Below are 20,480 nucleotides of genomic sequence, written 5' to 3' on the forward strand. Positions count from 1 at the left end.
TAATGTAATATTTTGGAATGAAAGTAAATTAAGTAAAAATTGAAATGTTGAAATACTAAAGAGTACCATATTGGTATATGTATGCTTGTGTCTGTATATGTGTGGATGGATATGTGTGTGTGTGCGCGGGTGTATACCCGTCCTTTTTTCCCCCTAAGGTAAGTCTTTCCGCTCCCGGGATTGGAATGACTCCTTACCCTCTCCCTTAAAACCCAAATCCTTTCGTCTTTCCCTCTCCTTCCCTCTTTCCTGACGAGGCAACCGTTGGTTGCGAAAGCTAGAATTTTGTGTGTATGTTTGTGTTTGTTTGTGTGTCTATCGACATGCCAGCGCTTTCGTTTGGTATTTATTTATCAACATATACTAAATAATAAACTTATCTCTTGCTACAAGGAATCGTTCCCTAAACAAATGACGCATAAAGAAACACTACTGGGAAGAAAAAAAAGACCAACAACAACAACAAAAACAACAACAACAACAACAACCTGAGATAAGGAGAAAGCTTTTTCACCACCTTGATACAAAGATCTGTCAATTTTTTCTAAGTGCTTCCCACATTCACGGTATCTTTCATCTGCAAACATTCACAATATTATTATCTGACAATGTAGATTGGTTTACCAATTAGCATCAAATAACTGAAGTGGGCCAGGTTAGAAGTCATGAAATTATCTATTGGTGCTTTTAACTCTTCACATAATAGCAAACTACTTGTAGTAGGAAAGTAATTTCATCACATGAGTGTCAGATAACAATATTACAATTTGTTGCAATAGGAAGAAGTTAGGCAAATTTAGAATTTACAAAAGCAATATCCAACCAAGCACTGAGTGAAATAATAGCTAAAAAATTAAAATATACTGCTCTGAATATGTACTTCACGAAGTAAACTACATCATCAATTGTGTAATATGTAAACTGTAACAGGTTACAAGTAATTATTTTACATTTTGACACATGTTTAGAACTCCTTATATTTTGATAATTTCTAGGGCTGATCTATGAGGTGTCTTTGACTGAAATCTACCAACAACCCATTACAGACCTTTAAAATTATAAGTAGCTGCCTTCTTAACCCGATCACTGTATTTACTGCTCTTAAGTTTACACAAATGTGTATTTCAAGAAATGTAAGCAATGAACTCATTCTTACAAGCCACTTTAGAAGAGAAAGACTAGACAAAACAAAAGGCAGACTCAAAGTCATTATGCGTGCCAGATTTGCAATGATCTCTGCCAACACACTACAATTTGTCTGTGCAAATGTGATTTATGCTCACAGAGTTGAGCAAATTTGCTAACATCTCCAATTCTAACTCAGATGTTTGGTTCACATATAATGGATGCGTCTCCATGATGTGCACAGACTTTTGACCAATCAAATTGTTACATTTGGACTAGTCTTACACACATTACAAAACTATCTTCTGCACTCAGCAGTTAAAACAAACGCATGGGAAGGAATACATATAATATTTATAATGCTAACTGAAAGCTTGAACTGTCTTACAGGAAGAGTATACTTACATGAACAGTCATGTACTCTATGCACTCATCCAGACGATTTAAAATATCTACAAAAGCATCACTCGCTACTGACAATGTCGGTGATGCCAGTCGGCTGGAAAGGCTGTCAACAGATGTGAAATACTGCAGCCTTTTGTTCACTTCTTCATAAAGTCCATTCAATTTCACCTAAATGGAGAACAAAAAGCCATTAAACACACATTCTAGAAACAGTGTCAGAAAAAAATGAAATGGAAATAATGAAGTAATTCTCTCAAATTCACAGGACTTCATAGCTTCTACAAGATCTAACACAGTACACCACAGATAAAGTAAAAGGAAGTGATCTGAAACCTTTTTGGCCCCGTTACTGGCAACATTTGTAACATTGGGTACACCCTGTTCTGTAATTTTAAACCAATTAAGATTTTTTAATGAACTTAAATGCCATACTTAATGTCAATATATAAGAGACTTAACAAATGAAAGTACTATTTAATGACATTATTGACTTAAAAGCCAGTTCTCTTGAAGATGATAACGCACCTGGTCAGCCAAAAGTTGCTCACTCACTTGATGAAGTGAATTTGTTCTCGATGAAACAGACTGGTATTGGCCAGTCAGATGAGTTAGGTCTCCAAGTGCAGCTTCTATCTGGAATGAAATTTAAGCACCGATAAGGGTTCAGCTCACACTTAAACGATCTTAAGCAAATGTTTGTAACCACTGCTTCTTGTTCAATGTTAAATGAGCATTCTGTGTATCAACATCTACATTTACACCAGCTGCAACAATTAATGTATATGGATAATTTATTATTACTGCCCTGCAATGTAAGCAGAAAGTAAATACACTGGCTTTCATACAGTAAGTCACTGCCTTGCATTACATACACTGATTTTGGAAACTCATTATATGTAAAAATCAAGGCCTCTCAGAACATGACAGCTGTCTCTAAAGTCAGTTTCATGAAACACATCAAGCTTCTATTAGTCAGTATCATTAAAGGTAGTGAGCATTAGTTTTGAAATGACACTCCAAGGAAGAATCTCCTGGGTGGAGAACAGTTTACATATTGCTACTGTAGCTGTTGCTATCATTAATTGAAGAAAAAAAAGAGTGAATTACTGGACCAATGTATACTCCCTGCTGCGTCTTCCAGCTAGCCATCAGCCACCCTCCCCCAGCCCTCTCCTCTGCTCCCTGCCACCTTTCTCCCCTCACCCACACAACCTGGCTGACACTCCGCCACAATGTAGTAAGTCATCATGATGCAGCCGTGAGTGTACTTTGCAGCTCCGAAAAGCATATAGTCCGAGAGCTAGTGAAGTTCTCTGTCTCGTTTACGTGGCTTTTGATAACTGAACATCTCTACTACTCAGTTACTCCTAAAATTATTGTGTTGGTGCAGAAGTTTTCAGCATTTTTCCATAAGGTTAACAAACACAACAGATAAGCAAAACAAAAGTCTCTGTCACCAATAATGTATTCTCCTTCATTATTCGCATCAGTCTACTAACGCTGGGCTAACTTTTTGATTCTGCGACTGTAGAAATCGTGTGATTTTGGGGTGAAAAACTAGATGAGCCATCTTTGGAGCACATTTTCATCTATCTGTAAAGGAAGTTCCTTTAAGGTTGTTCGTTAGAGGAAAAAGTGAAAATCTGAGGGCACGAGATCAGGTGAATAAGGCGGGTGCAGAATGACTTCCCAACTCAACTGCTGTATACCGTATTTACTCGAATCTAAGCCGCACCTGAAAAATGACATTCGAAATAAAGGAAAAAAAAATTTCCCGACTGTAAGCCGCAACTGAAATTTGAGACTCGAAATTCAAGGGAAGAGAAAAGTTTTAGGCCGCATCCCCAAATCGAAACAAATTTGGTCCATTGTAATATGAGACACAATTTAGATCAAATGAATGACGATACAGCTACAGTAGTTTGGTTCGAGTCGTAAGCTTAGCAGGTAAGCTTTACCAGGTAGCAATTGCTATGCGTCAGGCGCTCCGTCCGTATTTATACGGGTACCCTTCCTTTTTCACGTGCTTCGTCTGGTTTGAATCGATTGCTTATTTTGCTTTGATCTGATAAGTGCCGTTTTCTTTGTTATAGGTGTTTACGTCACTCTAAGCTGAAAATGCATTACTGTACTGTGTCATGCATTGTTTGTCGCATTGTGATAGTGCGTGTTTACGGCCTGTCGCCGCTCACGGCATGGCTTGCTTTTGTGCGCGCTACCACCGCTTACAATTTAAAAAAAAAGAGAGGAATCGTCTCATTAGCGAAACAATGGCAAGAGACTTCTATTTGTTGTTACTTACACTGCTGCTTTCTTGGATAATGATCAACAAGAACCAAATAATAGACTACGTATGATAGAACATGTTCTGAACGAGAGTTAGGCGAAAATTTTTCTCCGTTTGAAAATCTTTGCGTCCGCTTATTTAGTACATCAAATTCTGCACAGAAATTAGAGTCATCTTAGATTTAAAAATCTAGTCAGTTGCCGTGCTTCATTTCTGACTGTATCACTATTAGGCATAAGAATAATACGAATATAAACATGACACGATACGTATATTCTTCCGCGTTTGCTGTTGTGTCACTCTAGTTTCGTAGTTTATTAGGCAGACAGGATTTAAATGAGATAGCAGCAAACACGAAAGAATACATGGCAAAATGTTTATATCCGTATTATTCTTATGGTGAAGAAAATACTGCATGTGATTCACATTTCATCAGGTTCCTATTAGCAACAATCTCTTCTCACAGGCAGGAAAAAATTCAGAACGTAGAGTTGGCCATATTGACAAACATCCCAAACAGTCTTGCAAGTCGGATTTTCGTAGTATATTGAAATTCTGCTACATTCAAAGATGAACAATACGGAATTTGTATTTACTTCGTTGGGTAATGTATGAAAATGCAGTGGTCGAAACTCGGGGCGGAGAAAAAAAGCTCGTCTTCCACCTTTTTTAAAAAATTTATTTAGTGACGCAGAGGTTTTGGCGCCAGTATTTATTTTTGTGCCTAAAAAGCATGCCTGTGAAGCGCTACATATATTCGACAACAGAAGTTAGCTGTGGCGGCACCTACCAACATCTTTCAGAACTTCCTCTTACTTTGCACTCGATTCTAAGCCGCAGGCGGTTTTTTGGATTACAAAAACTGGAAAAAAAGTGCGGCTTAGATTCGAGTAAATACGGTAGCGTTTTTTGTCAGTCTGCAGAATGCAGGCAGGCATTATCGTGGAATAACATCACCTCATGCAGTCTTCCTGGTTGTTTTTCTCAGACTGCATTTGCAAGACATCTTAGTTGTTGACAATTGATAATGAGGCAAGCAGAGATGCACATATGGGCACCTGCAGATTTTTGCGATTTTGACTTGGAGCAAGTGGTAGCCACACACCTGATTTTTTAACCTTTCCCACTGCATGCAAATATCACATGATGGTGGAATGTTCCTAGTTCATCACATTTGCCAGTTACTGAGTACACTGACATGGATCATTATGATCAAGGCATTGAAATGATCGTCTCCAAACCCCAAATATCTTCCTAAATGTAGAGTGTCACTAAAGTCAAAACACTCCTCCTCAAAACAATTTTCTTGACATACTCTGTCTATGGCATTATCCTCATATAAGGTGCAAATGTTTCTTACTGTCTCTGCTGCTGTCATCCCTCTAATGAATTCTAACAAAAGAATATGTTGGAAATGTTCAAATTTCTCCACTTGGCACTCCATTCCTAGTGTCCACAGCTCTACTCACTATCTCCAAAAGAAAAAATGACAATATGTAAACTCAAATACTAAAAATGAATTACAAATAAAAAATGACAATCGAAAAGTAACCTGTAGCAACTGAACACCAACATGCAAAACAAAATCGTTACAAACTTATAAGCCAATTTAATACTTACATTCCACCAGTAGTTTCCATACCATGTTTAATCTAGAAGCAATTCACAATTTAATAATGTACGTGGATTAGAAGAAACTCTTTTGGTTGTTCGTGAATGTTACAGAAGTTTCCTGCAGTAGCAGTTTCTGACGATGTATAGTTTAACTTGCTGCACATTCCTCAATGCTCTTCACAATGGAACATGATGTGTGAATGAATGAACATGTATTTTTCTTACTTGCAACACACTTTCAAGGATGCCAGGAGGAAATGCAGAACAACAACAGATGACCATCAAATGAAAGTGTTAACAGTTCTCATGACTGTAAGCCCCTCTGCCCAACAACTGCAGGATATCCAGTCGGAAGCCATTTCAATGGAAAAATTAAAAAAGTATAATGGCTACCATAATTATAAATGTGAATTAAAATTAAATGTGAAAAACAATTCAACATAGATTTTGGCAGCATTACTACAGGAATTTTGTACAACTGAAATGAATTTTTAGGGTCTGATGGAGAAACTGATGTGTGTCAGTATCAGCCACATAGCTTTCAATACAAATGCAAACTATGCTGAGAGAGAATCAAATGTTCCAACATAAACAGTTTATTCAGACTTATTTTTGAATCATGCTTTACAAATTACATCAAACTCTAATAATGTATCACTTTATATTCAACAATGTAAGGAAAAGTATAGGTTGCTACTCACACACACAAATGCAAGTGCATACCCCCCCCACACACACATTCATCTACATCTACATTTATACTCCGCAAGCCACCCAACGGTGTGTGGCAGAGGGCACTTTACGTGCCACTGTCATTACCTCCCTTTTCTGTTCTAGTTGCGTATGGTTCGCCGGAAGAACGACTGTCTGAAAGCCTCCGTGCGCACTCGAATCTCTCTAATTTTACATTCGTGATCTCCTCAGGAGGTATAAGTAGGGGGAAGCAATATATTCGATACCTCATCCAGAAACGCACCCTCTCGAAACCTGGTGAGCAAGCTACACCGCGATGCAGAGGGCCTCTCTTGCAGAGTCTGCCACTTGAGTTTGTTAAACATCTCCGTAACGCTATCACGGTTACCAAATAACCCTGTGACGAAACGCGCCGCTCTTCTTTGGATCTTCTCTATCTCCTCCGTCAACCCGATCTGGTACAGATCCCACACGGATGAGCAATACTCAAGTACAGGTCGAACGAGTGTTTTGTAAGCCACCTCCTTTGTTGATGGAGTACATTTTCTAAGGACTCTCCCAATGAATCTCAACCTGGTACCCGCCTTACCAACAATTAATTTTATATGATCATTCCACTTCAAATCGTTCCGCACGCATACTCCCAGATATTTTACAGAAGTAACTGCTACCAGTGTTTGTTCCGCTATCCTGTAATCATACAATAAAGGATCCTTCTTTCTATGTATTCGCAATACATTACATTTGTCTATGTTAAGGGTCAGTTGCCACTCCCCGCACCAAGTGCCTATCCGCTGCAGATCTTCCTGCATTTCGCTACAATTTTCTAAATGCTGCAACTTCTCTGTATACTACTGCATCATCCGCGAAAAGCTGCATGGAACTTCCAACACTATCTACTATGTCATTTATATATATTGTGAAAAGCAATGGTCCCATAAAACTCCCCTGTGGCATGCCAGAGGTTACTTTAACGTCTGTAGACGTCTCTCCATTGATAACAACATGCTGTGTTCTGTTTGCTAAAAACTCTTCAATCCAGCCACACAGCTGGTCTGATATTCCATAGGCTCTTACTTCGTATATCAGGCGACAGTGTGGAACTGTATCGAATGCCTTCCGGAAGTCAAGGAAAATAGCATCTACCTGGGAGCCTGTATCTAATATTTTCTGGGTCTCATGAACAAATAAAGCGAGTTGGGTCTCACACGATCGCTGTTTCTGGAATCCATGTTGATTCCTACAGAGTAGATTCTGGGTTTCCAAAAACGACATGATATGCAAGCAAAAAACATGTTCTAAAATTCTACAACAGATCGACGTCAGAGATATAGGTCTATAGTTTTGCGCATCTGCTCGATGACCCTTCTTGAAGACTGGGACTACCTGTGCTCTTTTCCAATCATTTGGAACCTTCCGTTCCTCTAGAGACTTGCGGTACACGGCTGTTAGAAGGGGGGCAAGTTCTTTCGCGTACTCTGTGTAGAATCGAATTGGTATCCCGTCAGGTCCAGCACGATCACCATCTCCAGCAGGTCAGAAAAGTGGCTTGAATAAATGCAAACTCCGAAGAGAAGTATGACAATATAAAAGCAATAAATGATTAAAGTTGCAGAGAAATGAACAGAAGTAGGCTTATCAGCACCTGCTACTTTACAATCAGAAATGTCAGTGCTGTGCCTACCTCAGTATATTATGAACTATCAAGTGAAATGCAAATTGGATACAACTGCTAATATGCCCTGTTTCTGCAAAGAGACCAACATCATTAGTATGTGAGCTAGTCTGAGCAAGACAAAATGATTGGTCTCCAAGAAACCTGTTTGTCATACCAAGACATGGCAGCTCATACAGGGTGTAGTGCAACAACAGAGATGTACATAAGGAACCAATGGATAGAAGAGGGTAATACAAAGCAATGAGGACCAAGCAACGTGGCTATTACACTAGACATGGTTGTAATTAACCATTCAGGTTCATCATCAGTCTGGGCTTGTCAATAAGGCACAACAGGTGTGTATCTGCTGCTGTGTCAAAGGTTCAGTGCTATCTGCTCCATGTTGGACTGGTAGCATTCATATCACTGAGTCTTCAATGGGTGTACGATCTCTGAAACTCGCATGCTGAATGGCAAGACGGGTCACATTTAAATCTGTACTATAATGTTGGTTAAACGCAATTTCGATGCCAACATCTTCAGAACAATTCGAAACATGGCTACAACATCAAGGAAGTTTCGTTGAAAGTATTCCTTCTCCTTTATGCAACTCTAGACAATTCTGTTTCAGCAGGAAAAGGAAGGAAGGTTAGGTCTCAATGTCTAATCAACAATGAGATTATAGGAGATCAGGCTAAGCTCGGATTGGAACACATGCGCGCACACGCATGCATGCACGCTCACAGTCTCTGGGTGCCAAGGCCAGACAGCGAGGAGGCTGGAGCGGGAGCCGGGAATTGGTAGGGGTGGGGGATGGTAAATATGCTGCTTGTAGGAGCAAGCAGGAATGAGGTGGGGAGATAGTAGGGCAGCTAGGAGCAGTCGGGAGGTTAGATGGAGAGCAGGTGGGGGACACTGAGGGGAGGGTGGGGGCAACTGCAGCAGAAAAGGAGAGAAGTAAAAAAGGCTGTGGGTGTGTTGGTGGAATAGGGGGCTGTGTGGAGGTGGAATGGGAAATGGGAAGTGATGGATGGGTAAAGGACGACTAGCAAAAGTTGAGGTCAGGAGAACTACGGGAACATAGGATATATCATAAGGAGGGTTACCACCTATGCAGTTCAGAAAAGCTGGTGCTGGTGGGAAGTATCCAGATGGCACAGGCTGTGAAACAGCCACTGAAATAAAGAATGTTGCATTCAGCAGTGCGCTCAGCAACTGGGTGGTCTGGTTGTTTTTTGACCACAGTTTGTAGGTGGCCATTTATGCGGACAAATAGCTTGTTGGTTGTCATGCCCACATGGAATGCAGCTTAGCTTGTAGATCACATGGCTGGTTTTACAAGTACGCCTGCCTTTGATGGGACAGGTGGTGCTTGTGACCAGACTGGAGTAGGCAGTGGTAGGAGGATATATGGGACAGGTCTTGCATCTAGGTCTATTACAGCGATAGAAGCCATGAGGCAAGGGGTTGGGGGCAGGGTTGTGTAAGGATGGACAAAGATATTACGTAGGTTCGGTAGGCATTGGAATACCACTGTAGGAGGAGTGGGAAGGGTAGTGGGTAGAGCATTCCTCATTTCGTTCAGGGCACAACGAGAGGTAGTTGAAACCATGGCAGAGAATGTGATTAAGTTGCTCTAGTCCTGGGTGGTGCTGAGTCACAATGGGAATGCTCCTATGTGGTCGGACTGTGGGAGGTACTGGGTGACTGGAGAGATAATGCATGGGAGATCTGTCTTTGAATAAGGTGGGGAGGGTAATTACAGTCTGTGAAGATCTCAGTGAGACCCCTGGTGTATTTTGAGAGAGACTGCTCATCACTACAGATGTGACTGCTGCGGATGGCTAGGCTGTAAGGAAGGCTCTTCTTGGTACTGAATGGGTGGCAGTTGTCAAAGTGGAGGTATTGCTGGTGGTTGGTAGGTTTGATATGGACGGAGGTACTAATTTAGGTATCTTTGAGGTGGAGGTCAACATTGAGGAAGGTAGCTTGTTGGGTTAAGGAAGGTGAAGTGAATGGGAAAGAAGATGTTGAGATTCTGGAGGAATGTGGATGGGGGCCCTCTCCCTCGATCCAGATCATGAAGATGTCATCAATGAATCTGAACCATGTGAGGGGTTTGGGGTTCTGGGTGATCAGAAAGGATTCCTCTGGACAGGCTGCACATGCCATAACCATAACCTGTTTTTTTTTTGTAAGTGATGCCTTCAAAGGAAAAGTGATTGTGGGTGAGAATATAGTAGTAGTAGTAGTAGTAGTAGTAGTAGTAGTAGTTGTTGTTGTTGTTGTAGTTGTTGTTATTGATGATGATGATGATGATGATGATGATGATATGACGATGACGACGATGATGATTGATGTGTGGGGCATTCAACTGTGTGGTCATCAGCACCCGTACAAAGGCCCAATTTTAACACAGTCCAATTTATTTTGCACAGTCCAGTCCAGCCACGGTCATGAATGATGATGATGACAACACAAACACCCAGTCTCCAGGCAAAATCCCTAACCCAGCCGGGAATTGAGTGCGGGACCCTGTGATCCAGAGGCAGCAACGCTAGCCACTAGACCATGAGCTGCGGACATAGTTGCTCAAGGTGACTAGGAAGGAGGTTGTATGTTTGGAGTCCATCAGGCGTTGGGAAAGATAGTGATCAACAGCGACAAGGCCATGGGCATTAGGGAGGTGACATCAATAATGACGAGCAGGGCAGCATGTGGAAAAGGAACAGGAACTGTGGAGAGTCGGTGGAGTAAATGGTTGGTGTCTTTTATATAGGGGGTAGGTTGCTGGTAATAGGCTAAAGATGTTGGCCTACAAGAGCAGAGATCTCTCAGTGGGTACATAGTAGCCACCCACAAAGGGGCATCCTGCATGGTTGGGTTTATGCATTTCAGGTAGCATGTAGAAGGTAAGAGTACAGGGAGTGGTAGGTGTAAGGAGTGAGATCGACTCTGGAGAGAAGTTCTGTGATGGGCCTAAGGCAGACCTTGACTGAATGGTGTCAATTCGATTTACTAGACAAATTGCTATGGAGTGCAATGTTGAGACTGGAGGCATGTCCAACTCTTCCTTTTGTTGTCTACAGTCTATGCCAACAATGTCCAACCATAATTTACCATACAGAAGACATGTCAAGTTTCAGACAGTTACAAGTAAAACACACTTACACAAAAGTTTTCAGCCACAACCTTCATTGAAAAAGTAAGACAAACACCCACCATTTATTCATACAAGCATGCACACTTCACACAAACACGACCACCAACTCCGGCAGATTGGGCCAAAGTGTCTTAATTGAGCCTGTATGCAACTTAATGTGTCATCTTTATAGTAAGTAGCGGTCTATCTTTTTCAACATTATTGATATTCCTATATGGAGTTTCCATTGTTTGATTTAACTGCAATTTTGTCTAGCACAGCAAAGTGCCACAGCTTGTGCTACTGCAAACACAAGAAATTGACAGCAGAGGTTGATTTTGTGACAAGGTGGAACTCATCATCATATATCAAAAATCCATGAAAGACCGAACAATGGAAAATCCAGGACGGAATGTAACAATACCAGAGAAGGAAAGTTGCTACTCACCATATAGCGGAGATGCTGAGTCGCGATAGGCACAACAAAAAGATTCACACAATTATAGCTTTCGGCCATTAAGGCCTTTGTCAGCAGTACACACACATGCGCATTGTGTGTGTGTGTGTGTGTGTGTGTGTGTGTGTGTGTGTGTGTGCGCGCGCTGCTGACAAAGGCCTTAACAGCCGAAAGCTATAATTGTGTGAATCTTTTTGCTGTGCCTATCACGACTCAGCATCTCCACTATATGGTGAGTAGCAACTTTCCTTCTCTGGTATTGTTAAAATCCATGAAAGAGATTGCTTTGAATGATACTGTTTGCACCCATCAGTTTTTAAAACGAATAAGAACAAAGTTCAAACAGAAGAATGCAAGTACAACACCAAATACATGCAGTTGACTTATCACCAAATAACAGATGATCATGTCACTCTACTGCCTACTAAAATCTCCAACATAAAAGCTAGAATGCAAAGAGTGCATAATGTTTTAACAGTTTTAATCACATTCTTCTCCTTATCAACTAAAATAGAGTGCAGGTTACCACATCACTTTGTCTCTTCTCTTGTCAGAATACAGAACACACTCCATTAAAAATGCCAGCAACACAACAAATGGAGTCTTTCCTCTGGAGTATGTCATCACACACAACAGGACTGTCCCCCATACAGAGACGAGAGAGTGCAACCTCATTCCAGTTCTGTGACCAAGAGCAATGCCATAGCTGGATCACTGCTTTCACTATCTGCAGCTTATTGCCCTTCTCTAGCAACTCTTCCACACATTTTTGCTTGATCCTCATGCTCAACAGTAAGACAAAAGCTCACAAGGGAATAGACTATCTCCGATTCTCTGAATCAGGCAGGCCTCCTCAGATACAACTTCAGCTAGCTCATTTTCTCTTTTTGTGCCCTGGTAGCAGAAAAAAGTGGCCCAAGCCTTATCCCAATGCTGTCGAAACACAATGAGGTACTCCTGTATTTTCTGAGCAATTTTCTCTGCTGGATACATTTTCTAGAGGGCCTGAAGAATGTAAAAAGAATTAGTGCGGATGAGAAACTTCATCCCTCTGTTACACTTCGGCTGCTCCAGTATTGCAAACACACATGAACTGTACACCACAATGTGCAGATCCTCAAGATATAAGCAGGAAAACCACTGATCTAAAGTAGCTTCCCTGTTCAGTACAAATGATAATAGCACAATGCTTTTTAACATAAGTAACTCAACAGAGTCCCTTAAAAATTAAGTACTGCTTGTGACTGTTAAGGTCACATTATCTCCTGCATCCACACTGAAAGTGACTAAGGAGCTATCTGTTTTCTAAGATTCAGGCAAAGCAGTTGACTATCCAATCCACCATCTTTTCCATACAGTTAGTTTTTCTACACATCAGGAAAATATACTAACTTAAAATATTAAATTAAGTCAAAAATATATTAAATTAAAACATTCAAAGATGAATCCCTAGGCATTTTGACAGAGATACGATAACATGCTGTTGAGACCACATGTTGTTGTTGTTGCTGAATCATGCTCCCACATAAAGAAGGGATTGTAGCAAACTTCTCTGTTAGTGGAAGTTAAGCCTGGAGCCCTCCTTGCAGCAATCTCTCAGTAGCAAAGGAAAGCTGGATAATTACTGGCTGCAATTAGGGCAGAATGCCACCTTGTAACACAAGCAAAAGAAAAGCTCCATGGAGCCCCAGTTTATAGAATAGGTAGATACTTGTAGGAAAATGTATCAACAGGTAATTCCAAATGATAACATATTGAGAATGATGGGCAATAACTCAAAACCTCTGTGTAATTTTGTAAAAATGTTGATGATATCAATATTGGTAACAAATACCTGCCAAATTACATATATGATTACTTTATAAAAGCATTCAAAACACTTAGCTTGAATTGCACTAATCAGGATAAACTTAGGTTTTCCACACCAGCATACAGCATGAGGTTAGTTCCAATTAATGAGCTTGAAGTAGTAATGGTGATTGAAAGTCTCAAATGCATAATGTTAGCTGATGTTCGTGAAGTACCATTGTCACTTATAACCCGTGGAGCTTTGCAAATTGCAGAGCCCTTAGTCTACATTGTTAATTTATCATTCATTGAGGGTATGTTCAGTGAAAGATTAAAAATATTGAAAGTGATACCTTTATTCAAGTGTGGAAATAGGCATAAAGTTGAAAATCACTGACACATTTCACTCTTCTTGGCATTCTCTCAAGTAATTGAAAGATTAATGAAACAATGAACCACGAAGTACTTAATACGATCACAGCCTACACCACAATAATCACCATTACTTTCAACCAGGTAGAATTACAGAAACAATGATAAATGAATACACCGTCAAAATGGTTAGTAATTTAGATAATAACAATTATCTTGCAAACTCTGTACAAGAGCTTCAGTGTAGTTTGGAAGGTAGGAGATGAGGTACTGGCAGAAGTAAAGCTGTGAGGGCGGGTTGTGAGGCCTTTTCCGGAGCTTTGTAGCTCAGTTGCTAGAGCACTTGCCCATGAAGGCAAAGGCCCAGAGCTCGAGTCGCGGTCCAGCACACAGTTTTACTCTGGCAGGAAGTTTCAACAACAACAGTGTTGTTAGAGTTACTTTTAGAGCTTTGTAAAGCTTTCAATACAGATAGTCATGAAATCCTTCCAGGTAAGTAGGATGCAAAGGAGATAAAAGAAAAAACAAATGGGATCAATCATATATGCAACAAGAATTACAGGTTGTGGAACTCACATCATCTCATACAAATCACAAAATCAGATAAGTACCTGACACTAGGAAAGTTGAAACAGATGTAGCCCACAGTAGTGTATTAGGTCCACTTCTGTTCCTTATTATAAGTAAGTGAAATACACACCACAGAAATGCTGCCAAGATCATGTGTGCACACGACACTAGTGTAGTAGTGAGTGATGTTACAGAACCTCTGTCCACTACAACTGATACAGTCCTTAAGGCCTTGCACAGTTCAATCCCAACAGGCTAACCCTAAATGTGAAGAAAACCGATTATTTGTGAAGACGGGTAAAAATCAAAACCTCTATCTAGTACTGGGCAGAAATGAGTCAGAAAAGGAATAATGTATAAAACCTTTAGGAATGTATGTCTGCACCTGTTTCCTTGTAGTTACTTTCGTTGCTTGTTTCTGCACTGTCGTGACAAATGGCATAGCAGACGGAAGCCGCTGTGCTCTGTATAAATGTCTGGTTTTCAATTAAGCATATTTTGTGAGATGTTTCTCTTTAATTTTTAATTCTTTCAAGTACACAGGACAATCTTAACTCCAGACAGGGTGACTTTTGCAACAATTAATATAACATGGAGGAGTAAACACTTTTATGTTGTTCGTTTGTTGTGTTGTTGATAATGTTCCTTATCCATGGGATGCTTTCTCTCAACATCAACATGATCCCTGGCCCTTACACAACAGTGTGGTGTGTCCAATTTTAGCAATTTAATCACACTAAACGATTGGGTATGTCAATTCATTCCTCACAGATGACCCTGCTTTAACAAATTCTAGATGATAGAGTGAGCTAAAGTCATTATATATGCATACTAGGTGATGGCTCAACCTAATGCAGGATGACAGAGAGGGACGAAATATTAATTTCTGGTAAACTAAATTCCCAATAAATGTACATAATAAATCTATACTCCTAAATTATGTACATTTATTGGGAATTTACTTTACCAGAAATTAATATTTCGTCCCCCCCCATGAACCATGGACCTTGTGTTGGTGGGGAGGCTTGCGTGCCTCAACGTCACAGATAGCCATACCGTAGGTGCAACCACAACGGAGGGGTATCTGTTGAGAGCCCAGACAAATGTGTGGTTCCTGAAGAGGGGCAGCAGTTTTTTAGTAGTTGCAGGGGCAACAGTCTGCATGATTGACTGATCTGGCCTTGTAACAATAACCAAAACGGCCTTGCTGTGCTCGTACTACGAACGGCTGAAAGCAAGGGGAAACTACAGCCATAATTTTTCCCGAGGGCATGCAGCTTTACTGTATGATTAAATGATGATGGCATCCTCTTGGGTAAAATATTCCGGAGGTAAAATAGTCCCCCATTCGGATCTCCACGCGGGGACTACTCAGGAGGACGTCGTTATTAGGAGAAAGAAAACTGGCGTTCTACGGATCGGAGCGTGGAATGTCAGATCCCTTAATTGGGCAGGTAGGTTAGAAAATTTAAAAAGGGAAATGGATAGTTAGATATAGTAGGAATTAGTGAAGTTCGGTGGCAGGAGGATAAGACTTTTGGTCAGGTGAATACACGGTTATAACTACAAAATCAAATAGGGGTAATTCAAGAGTCAGTTTAATAATGAATAAAAAAATAGGAGTGCGGGTAAGCTACTACAAACAGCATAGTGAACGCATTATTGTGGCCAAGATAGACACGAAGCCCACGCCTACTACAGTAGTACAAGTTTAGATGCCAACTAGCTCTGCAGATGATGAAATTGATGAAATGTATGATGAGATAAAAGAAATTATTCAGGCAGTGAAGGGAGACGAAAATTTAATAGTCATGGGTGACTGGAATTCGACAGTAGGAAAAGGAAGAGAAGCAAACGTAGTAGGTGAATATGAATTGGAGGTAAGAAATGAAAGAGGAAGCCGCCTGGTAGAATTTTGCACAGAGCATAACTTAGTCATAGCTAACACTTGGTTCAAGAATCATGAAAGAAGGTTGTATACATGGAAGAACCCTGGAGATACTAAAAGGTTTCAGATAGATTTATATAATGGTAAGATAGAGATTTAGGAACCAAGTTTTAAATTGTAAGACATTTCCAGGGGCAGATATGGACTCTGACCACAATCTATTGGTTATGAACTGTAGATTAAAACTGAAGAAACTGCAAAAAGGTGGGAATTTAAGGAGATGGGACCTGGATAAACTTACTAAAAGAGAGGTTGTACAGAGTTTCAGGGAGAGCATAAGGGAACAATTGACAGGAATGGGGGAAAGAAATACAGCAGAAGAAGAATGGGTAGCTTTGAGGAATGAAATAGAGAAGCCAGCAGAGGATCAAGTAGGTAAACTGACGAGGGTTAGTAGAAATCCTTCGGTAACAGAAGAGATACTGAATTTAATTGATGAAAGGAGAAAATACAAAAATGCAGTAAATGAAGGAGGCAAAAAGGAATACAAATGTCTCAAAAATGAGATTGACAGTAAGTGAAAAATGGCTAAGCAGGGATGGCTAGAGGGCAAATGTAAGGATGTAGAGGCTTATCTCACGAGGGGTAAGATAGACACTGCCTACAGTAAAATTAAAGAGACCTTTGGAGAAAAGAGAACCACTTGAATGGATATCAAGAGCCCAGATGGAAACCCAGTTCTAAGCAAAGAAGGGAAAGCAGAAAGGTGGAAGGAGTATATAGAGGGTCTATACGGGGGCGATATTCTTGAGGACAATATCACGGAAATGGAAGAGGATGTAGATGAAGATGAAATGGGAGATACGATACTGCGTGAAGAGTTTGACAGAGCACTGAAAGACCTGAATCGAAACAAGGCCTCGGGAGTAGACAACATTCCATTAGAACTACTGACAGCCTTGGGAGAGCCAGTCTTGACAAAACTCTACCATCTGGTGAGCAAGATGTATGAGACAGGCGAAATTCCCTCAGACTTCAAGAAGAATATAATACTTCCAATCCCAAAGAAAGCAGGTGTTTACAGATGTGAAAATTACCAAACTATCAGTTTAATAAGTCACAGCTGCAAAATACTAACGCGATTTCTTTACAGACGAATGGAAAAACTGGTAGAAGCCGACGTCGGGGAAGATCAGTTTGGATTCTGTAGTTTTTTTTTTTTTTTTTTTTTTTGTTATGGTTTTAGGGCGGAAAACTGCTAAGGTCATTAGCGCCCGGTCTATGACTTAGGAAACAGTAAAAAAACGAAAACGGAAACTAGCAGCAATGGGAACGAAAGTCATAAAATTGGAGAAACTAAAGGCAGAAGGAAGGCTTAAAAATTCACTACAGAAGGGGGTTGGTTGTCCCAAAAAAAACTTCAAATATGACTGACGACATTTCACTGGCACGAATGAACTCTAGAACGCGATCGGCCGATCGCGTGTCATCTGCTAAAATTGACGATATATCAGGCGACAGCTGTAGACGGGCACGTAACGGAGTAAAATAGGGGCACTCAATTAAAAGGTGTCTTACCGTCCACAACTGAGAGCAGTGGGGACAGAGTGGGGGAGGATCGCCGCTTAAAAATGTCTATGGCTAAAAAGACAGTGCCCTATCCGGAGTCTAGTTAAAATTACCTCCTCCCGACGACGCGTTCGGGAGGAAGAGGTCCAAGTACAAGGAAGAGTTTTCACGTCCCGCAATTTATTTTGGGGAAGTGTCGACCAGTGCGCGTGCCATAAATGAACAACACAACGACATAAAACGCACCGTAGATCGGCGACGGGAATCGATGGAATAGCTGGCCGAAGAAGAGAGACTGCAGCCTTGGCTGCAATATCGGCCGCCTCATTTCCGCAGATACCAACGTGTCCCGGGAGCCAGAGGAACGCCACCAAGACGCCCCCCAGGTGGAGCAAGCGCAGACAGCCCTGAATCCGGTGGACCAGAGGGTGCACAGGGTAAAGAGCTTGGAGACTGAGGAGAGAGCTGAGAGAATCGGAGCAGATAACGTACTGTATCCGCTGATGGCGGCGGATGTAGTGGACAGCCCGGAGAACAGCATAAAGCTCCGCAGTATAGACCGAACACTGGTCGGGAAGCCGAAAGTGAGTTGGGGTGTCGCCAACAACATAGGCACTCCCTACACCTAACGATGTTTTCGAGCCATCGGTGTAAATAAATGTGGCTTCCGTCATTTGTGCACATAGAGCAGCAAATGCCCGACGATAAACAAGTGAAGGGGTACCATCCTTGGGAAATCGACAAAGGTCACGGAGCAGGCAGATCCGGGGACGGAGCCAAGGCGGTGCTGTACCCCAAGTTGTCAAGAAGGTTGTAGGAAAGCGGAAGGAAAGAGAATGGAGCAGTCGACGGAAGCGGACTCCTGGTGGTAGTAGGGAGGAGGGGCGGCCTGCATACCCGACATCAAAGGAGGCGTCGAAAAATATGTCATGGGCTGGATTAGCAGGCATGGAACACAGATGGCTGGCATAACGGCTCAGAAGGACTGCTCGCCGATTGGACAGCGGAGGTTCAGCAGTCTTAGCATAAAGGCTTTCCACAGGGCTGGTGTAAAAAGCTCCAGACACTAAACGTAATCCACGGTGGTGGATAGAGTCGAGACGCCGAAGAATAGATGGCCGAGCAGAGGAGTAGACTATGCTTCCATAGTCCAATTTCGAGCGCACTAAGGCGCGATAGAGGCGGAGAAGGACCACTCGGTCCGCTACCCAGGAGGTACCATTCAGGACACGGAGGGTGTTGAGGGATCGCACACAGCGAGCCGAAAGATACGAAATGTGGGAGGACGAGCATAGTTTTCTGTCAAACATAAGACCCAAGAATTTAGCGACGTCCGAAAACAGAAGGTTGACAGGTCCTTGATGTAAGGAGGGTGGAAGAAACTCCTTACGTCGCCAAAAATTAACACAAACGGTATTACTGGGAGAAAAACGGAAGCCGGTTTCGATGCTCCAAGAGTGGAGGCGATCGAGACATCCCTGAAGACGTCGTTCAAGAAGGCTGGTCCATTGAGAGCTGTAGTAGATCGCAAAATCGTCCACAAAGTGGGAGCCCGAGACATCAGCAAGGAGACAATCCATAATTGGATTGATGGCAATGGCAAACAGTACAACACTCAGCACGGAGCCCTGGGGTACCCCGTTTTCTTGAGAGAAATTACGGGAGAGAGTAGTGTTCACCCGCACCCTAAATGTGCGCTCTGCCATAAATTCGCGAAGAAAAAGGGGCAGCCGACCTCGAAAGCCCCAAGAGAACAGTGTGTGGAGGATACCTGTCCTCCAACAGGTATCGTATGCTCTCTCCAGATCAAAAAATATTGCTACTGTTTGGCGTTTCCGGAGAAAATTATTTATGATATAAGTGGAGAGAGCAACAAGATGGTCAACGGCAGAACGATTCTTTCGGAATCCGCATTGGGCAGGTGTTAAAAGACTGCGGGACTCCAGCCACCACGCTAGACGGTAATTCACCATACGCTCCAAAACCTTACAGACACTACTCGTGAGAGAAATGGGGCGATAGCTAGAGGGGAGATGTTTGTCCTTTCCAGGTTTCAGAACGGGAACGACGATAGCTTCCCGCCATCGTCTGGGAAAAGTACTGTCGGTCCAAATTCGATTATATAGGCGAAGGAGGTAATGCAGACTATGGGTTGATAAATGCAGCAACATTTGGACGTGGATACCATCCGGTCCTGGGGCGGAGGAGCGAGAAGAAGAGAGTGCATGTTGGAGTTCCCGCATGGAGAAAACAGTATTATAGCTTTCGCGATTTTGAGAGGAGAAAGCTAGAGGTCGCACTTCCGCTGCACGTTTCTTCGGGAGAAACGCTGGCGGGTAATTGGAAGAGCTCGAAATCTCAGCAAAGTGCTGACCCAATGAGTTAGAAATTGCGACGGGGTCCACTAATGTATCATGCGCAACAGTGAGCCCATAGACCGGGGAGAAACTAGGCGCGCCTGAGAACCGTCGAAGTCGACTCCAAACTTCCGAGGAGGGAGTGAAGGTGTTAAATGAGCTAATAAAGAATTTCCAGCTTGCCTTCTTGCTATCGCGGATGACGCGACGGCATCGCGCACGGAGCTGCTTATAGCGGATACAGTTGGCCAAAGTACGATGGTGACGGAAAATGCGAAGAGCACGTCGCCGCTCACGTATTGCGTCACAGCATGCCTCGTTCCACCAAGGAACTGGGGGGCGCCGGGGCAATTCGGAGGTGCGTGGTATTGAACGTTCCGCAGCTGTAAGAATAACGTCGGTAATATGTGTGACCTCATCGTCGACGCTGGGAAAGCAACGGTCATCGAATGTCGCTAGAGACGAAAAAAGTGTCCAATCGGCTTGGGCAAACTTCCAGTGTCGCGGGCGCATATATGGCAGTTGAGGCTGCAGTCTAAGGACACATGGAAAGTGG

General features: G+C 42.1%; 1 protein-coding gene across 1 annotated transcript in view; it reads right to left on the reverse strand.

Annotated features, from left to right (window-relative positions):
- Positions 1–20,480, reverse strand: part of LOC126092893 (conserved oligomeric Golgi complex subunit 3) — a 142,773-nt gene that overhangs the window by 107,358 nt on the left and 14,935 nt on the right. Inside the window, exons 4-5 of the mRNA XM_049908626.1 lie at positions 2,056–2,163; positions 1,531–1,698 (exon numbers count right to left, since the gene is read on the reverse strand). Of these exons, the coding sequence (XP_049764583.1) occupies positions 1,531–1,698; positions 2,056–2,163 (276 nt within the window). The remainder of the gene's footprint in view (positions 1–1,530; positions 1,699–2,055; positions 2,164–20,480) is intronic.

This window comes from Schistocerca cancellata, chromosome 1, assembly GCF_023864275.1.
Source record: "Schistocerca cancellata isolate TAMUIC-IGC-003103 chromosome 1, iqSchCanc2.1, whole genome shotgun sequence".
Lineage (NCBI taxonomy): Eukaryota > Metazoa > Arthropoda > Insecta > Orthoptera > Acrididae > Schistocerca > Schistocerca cancellata.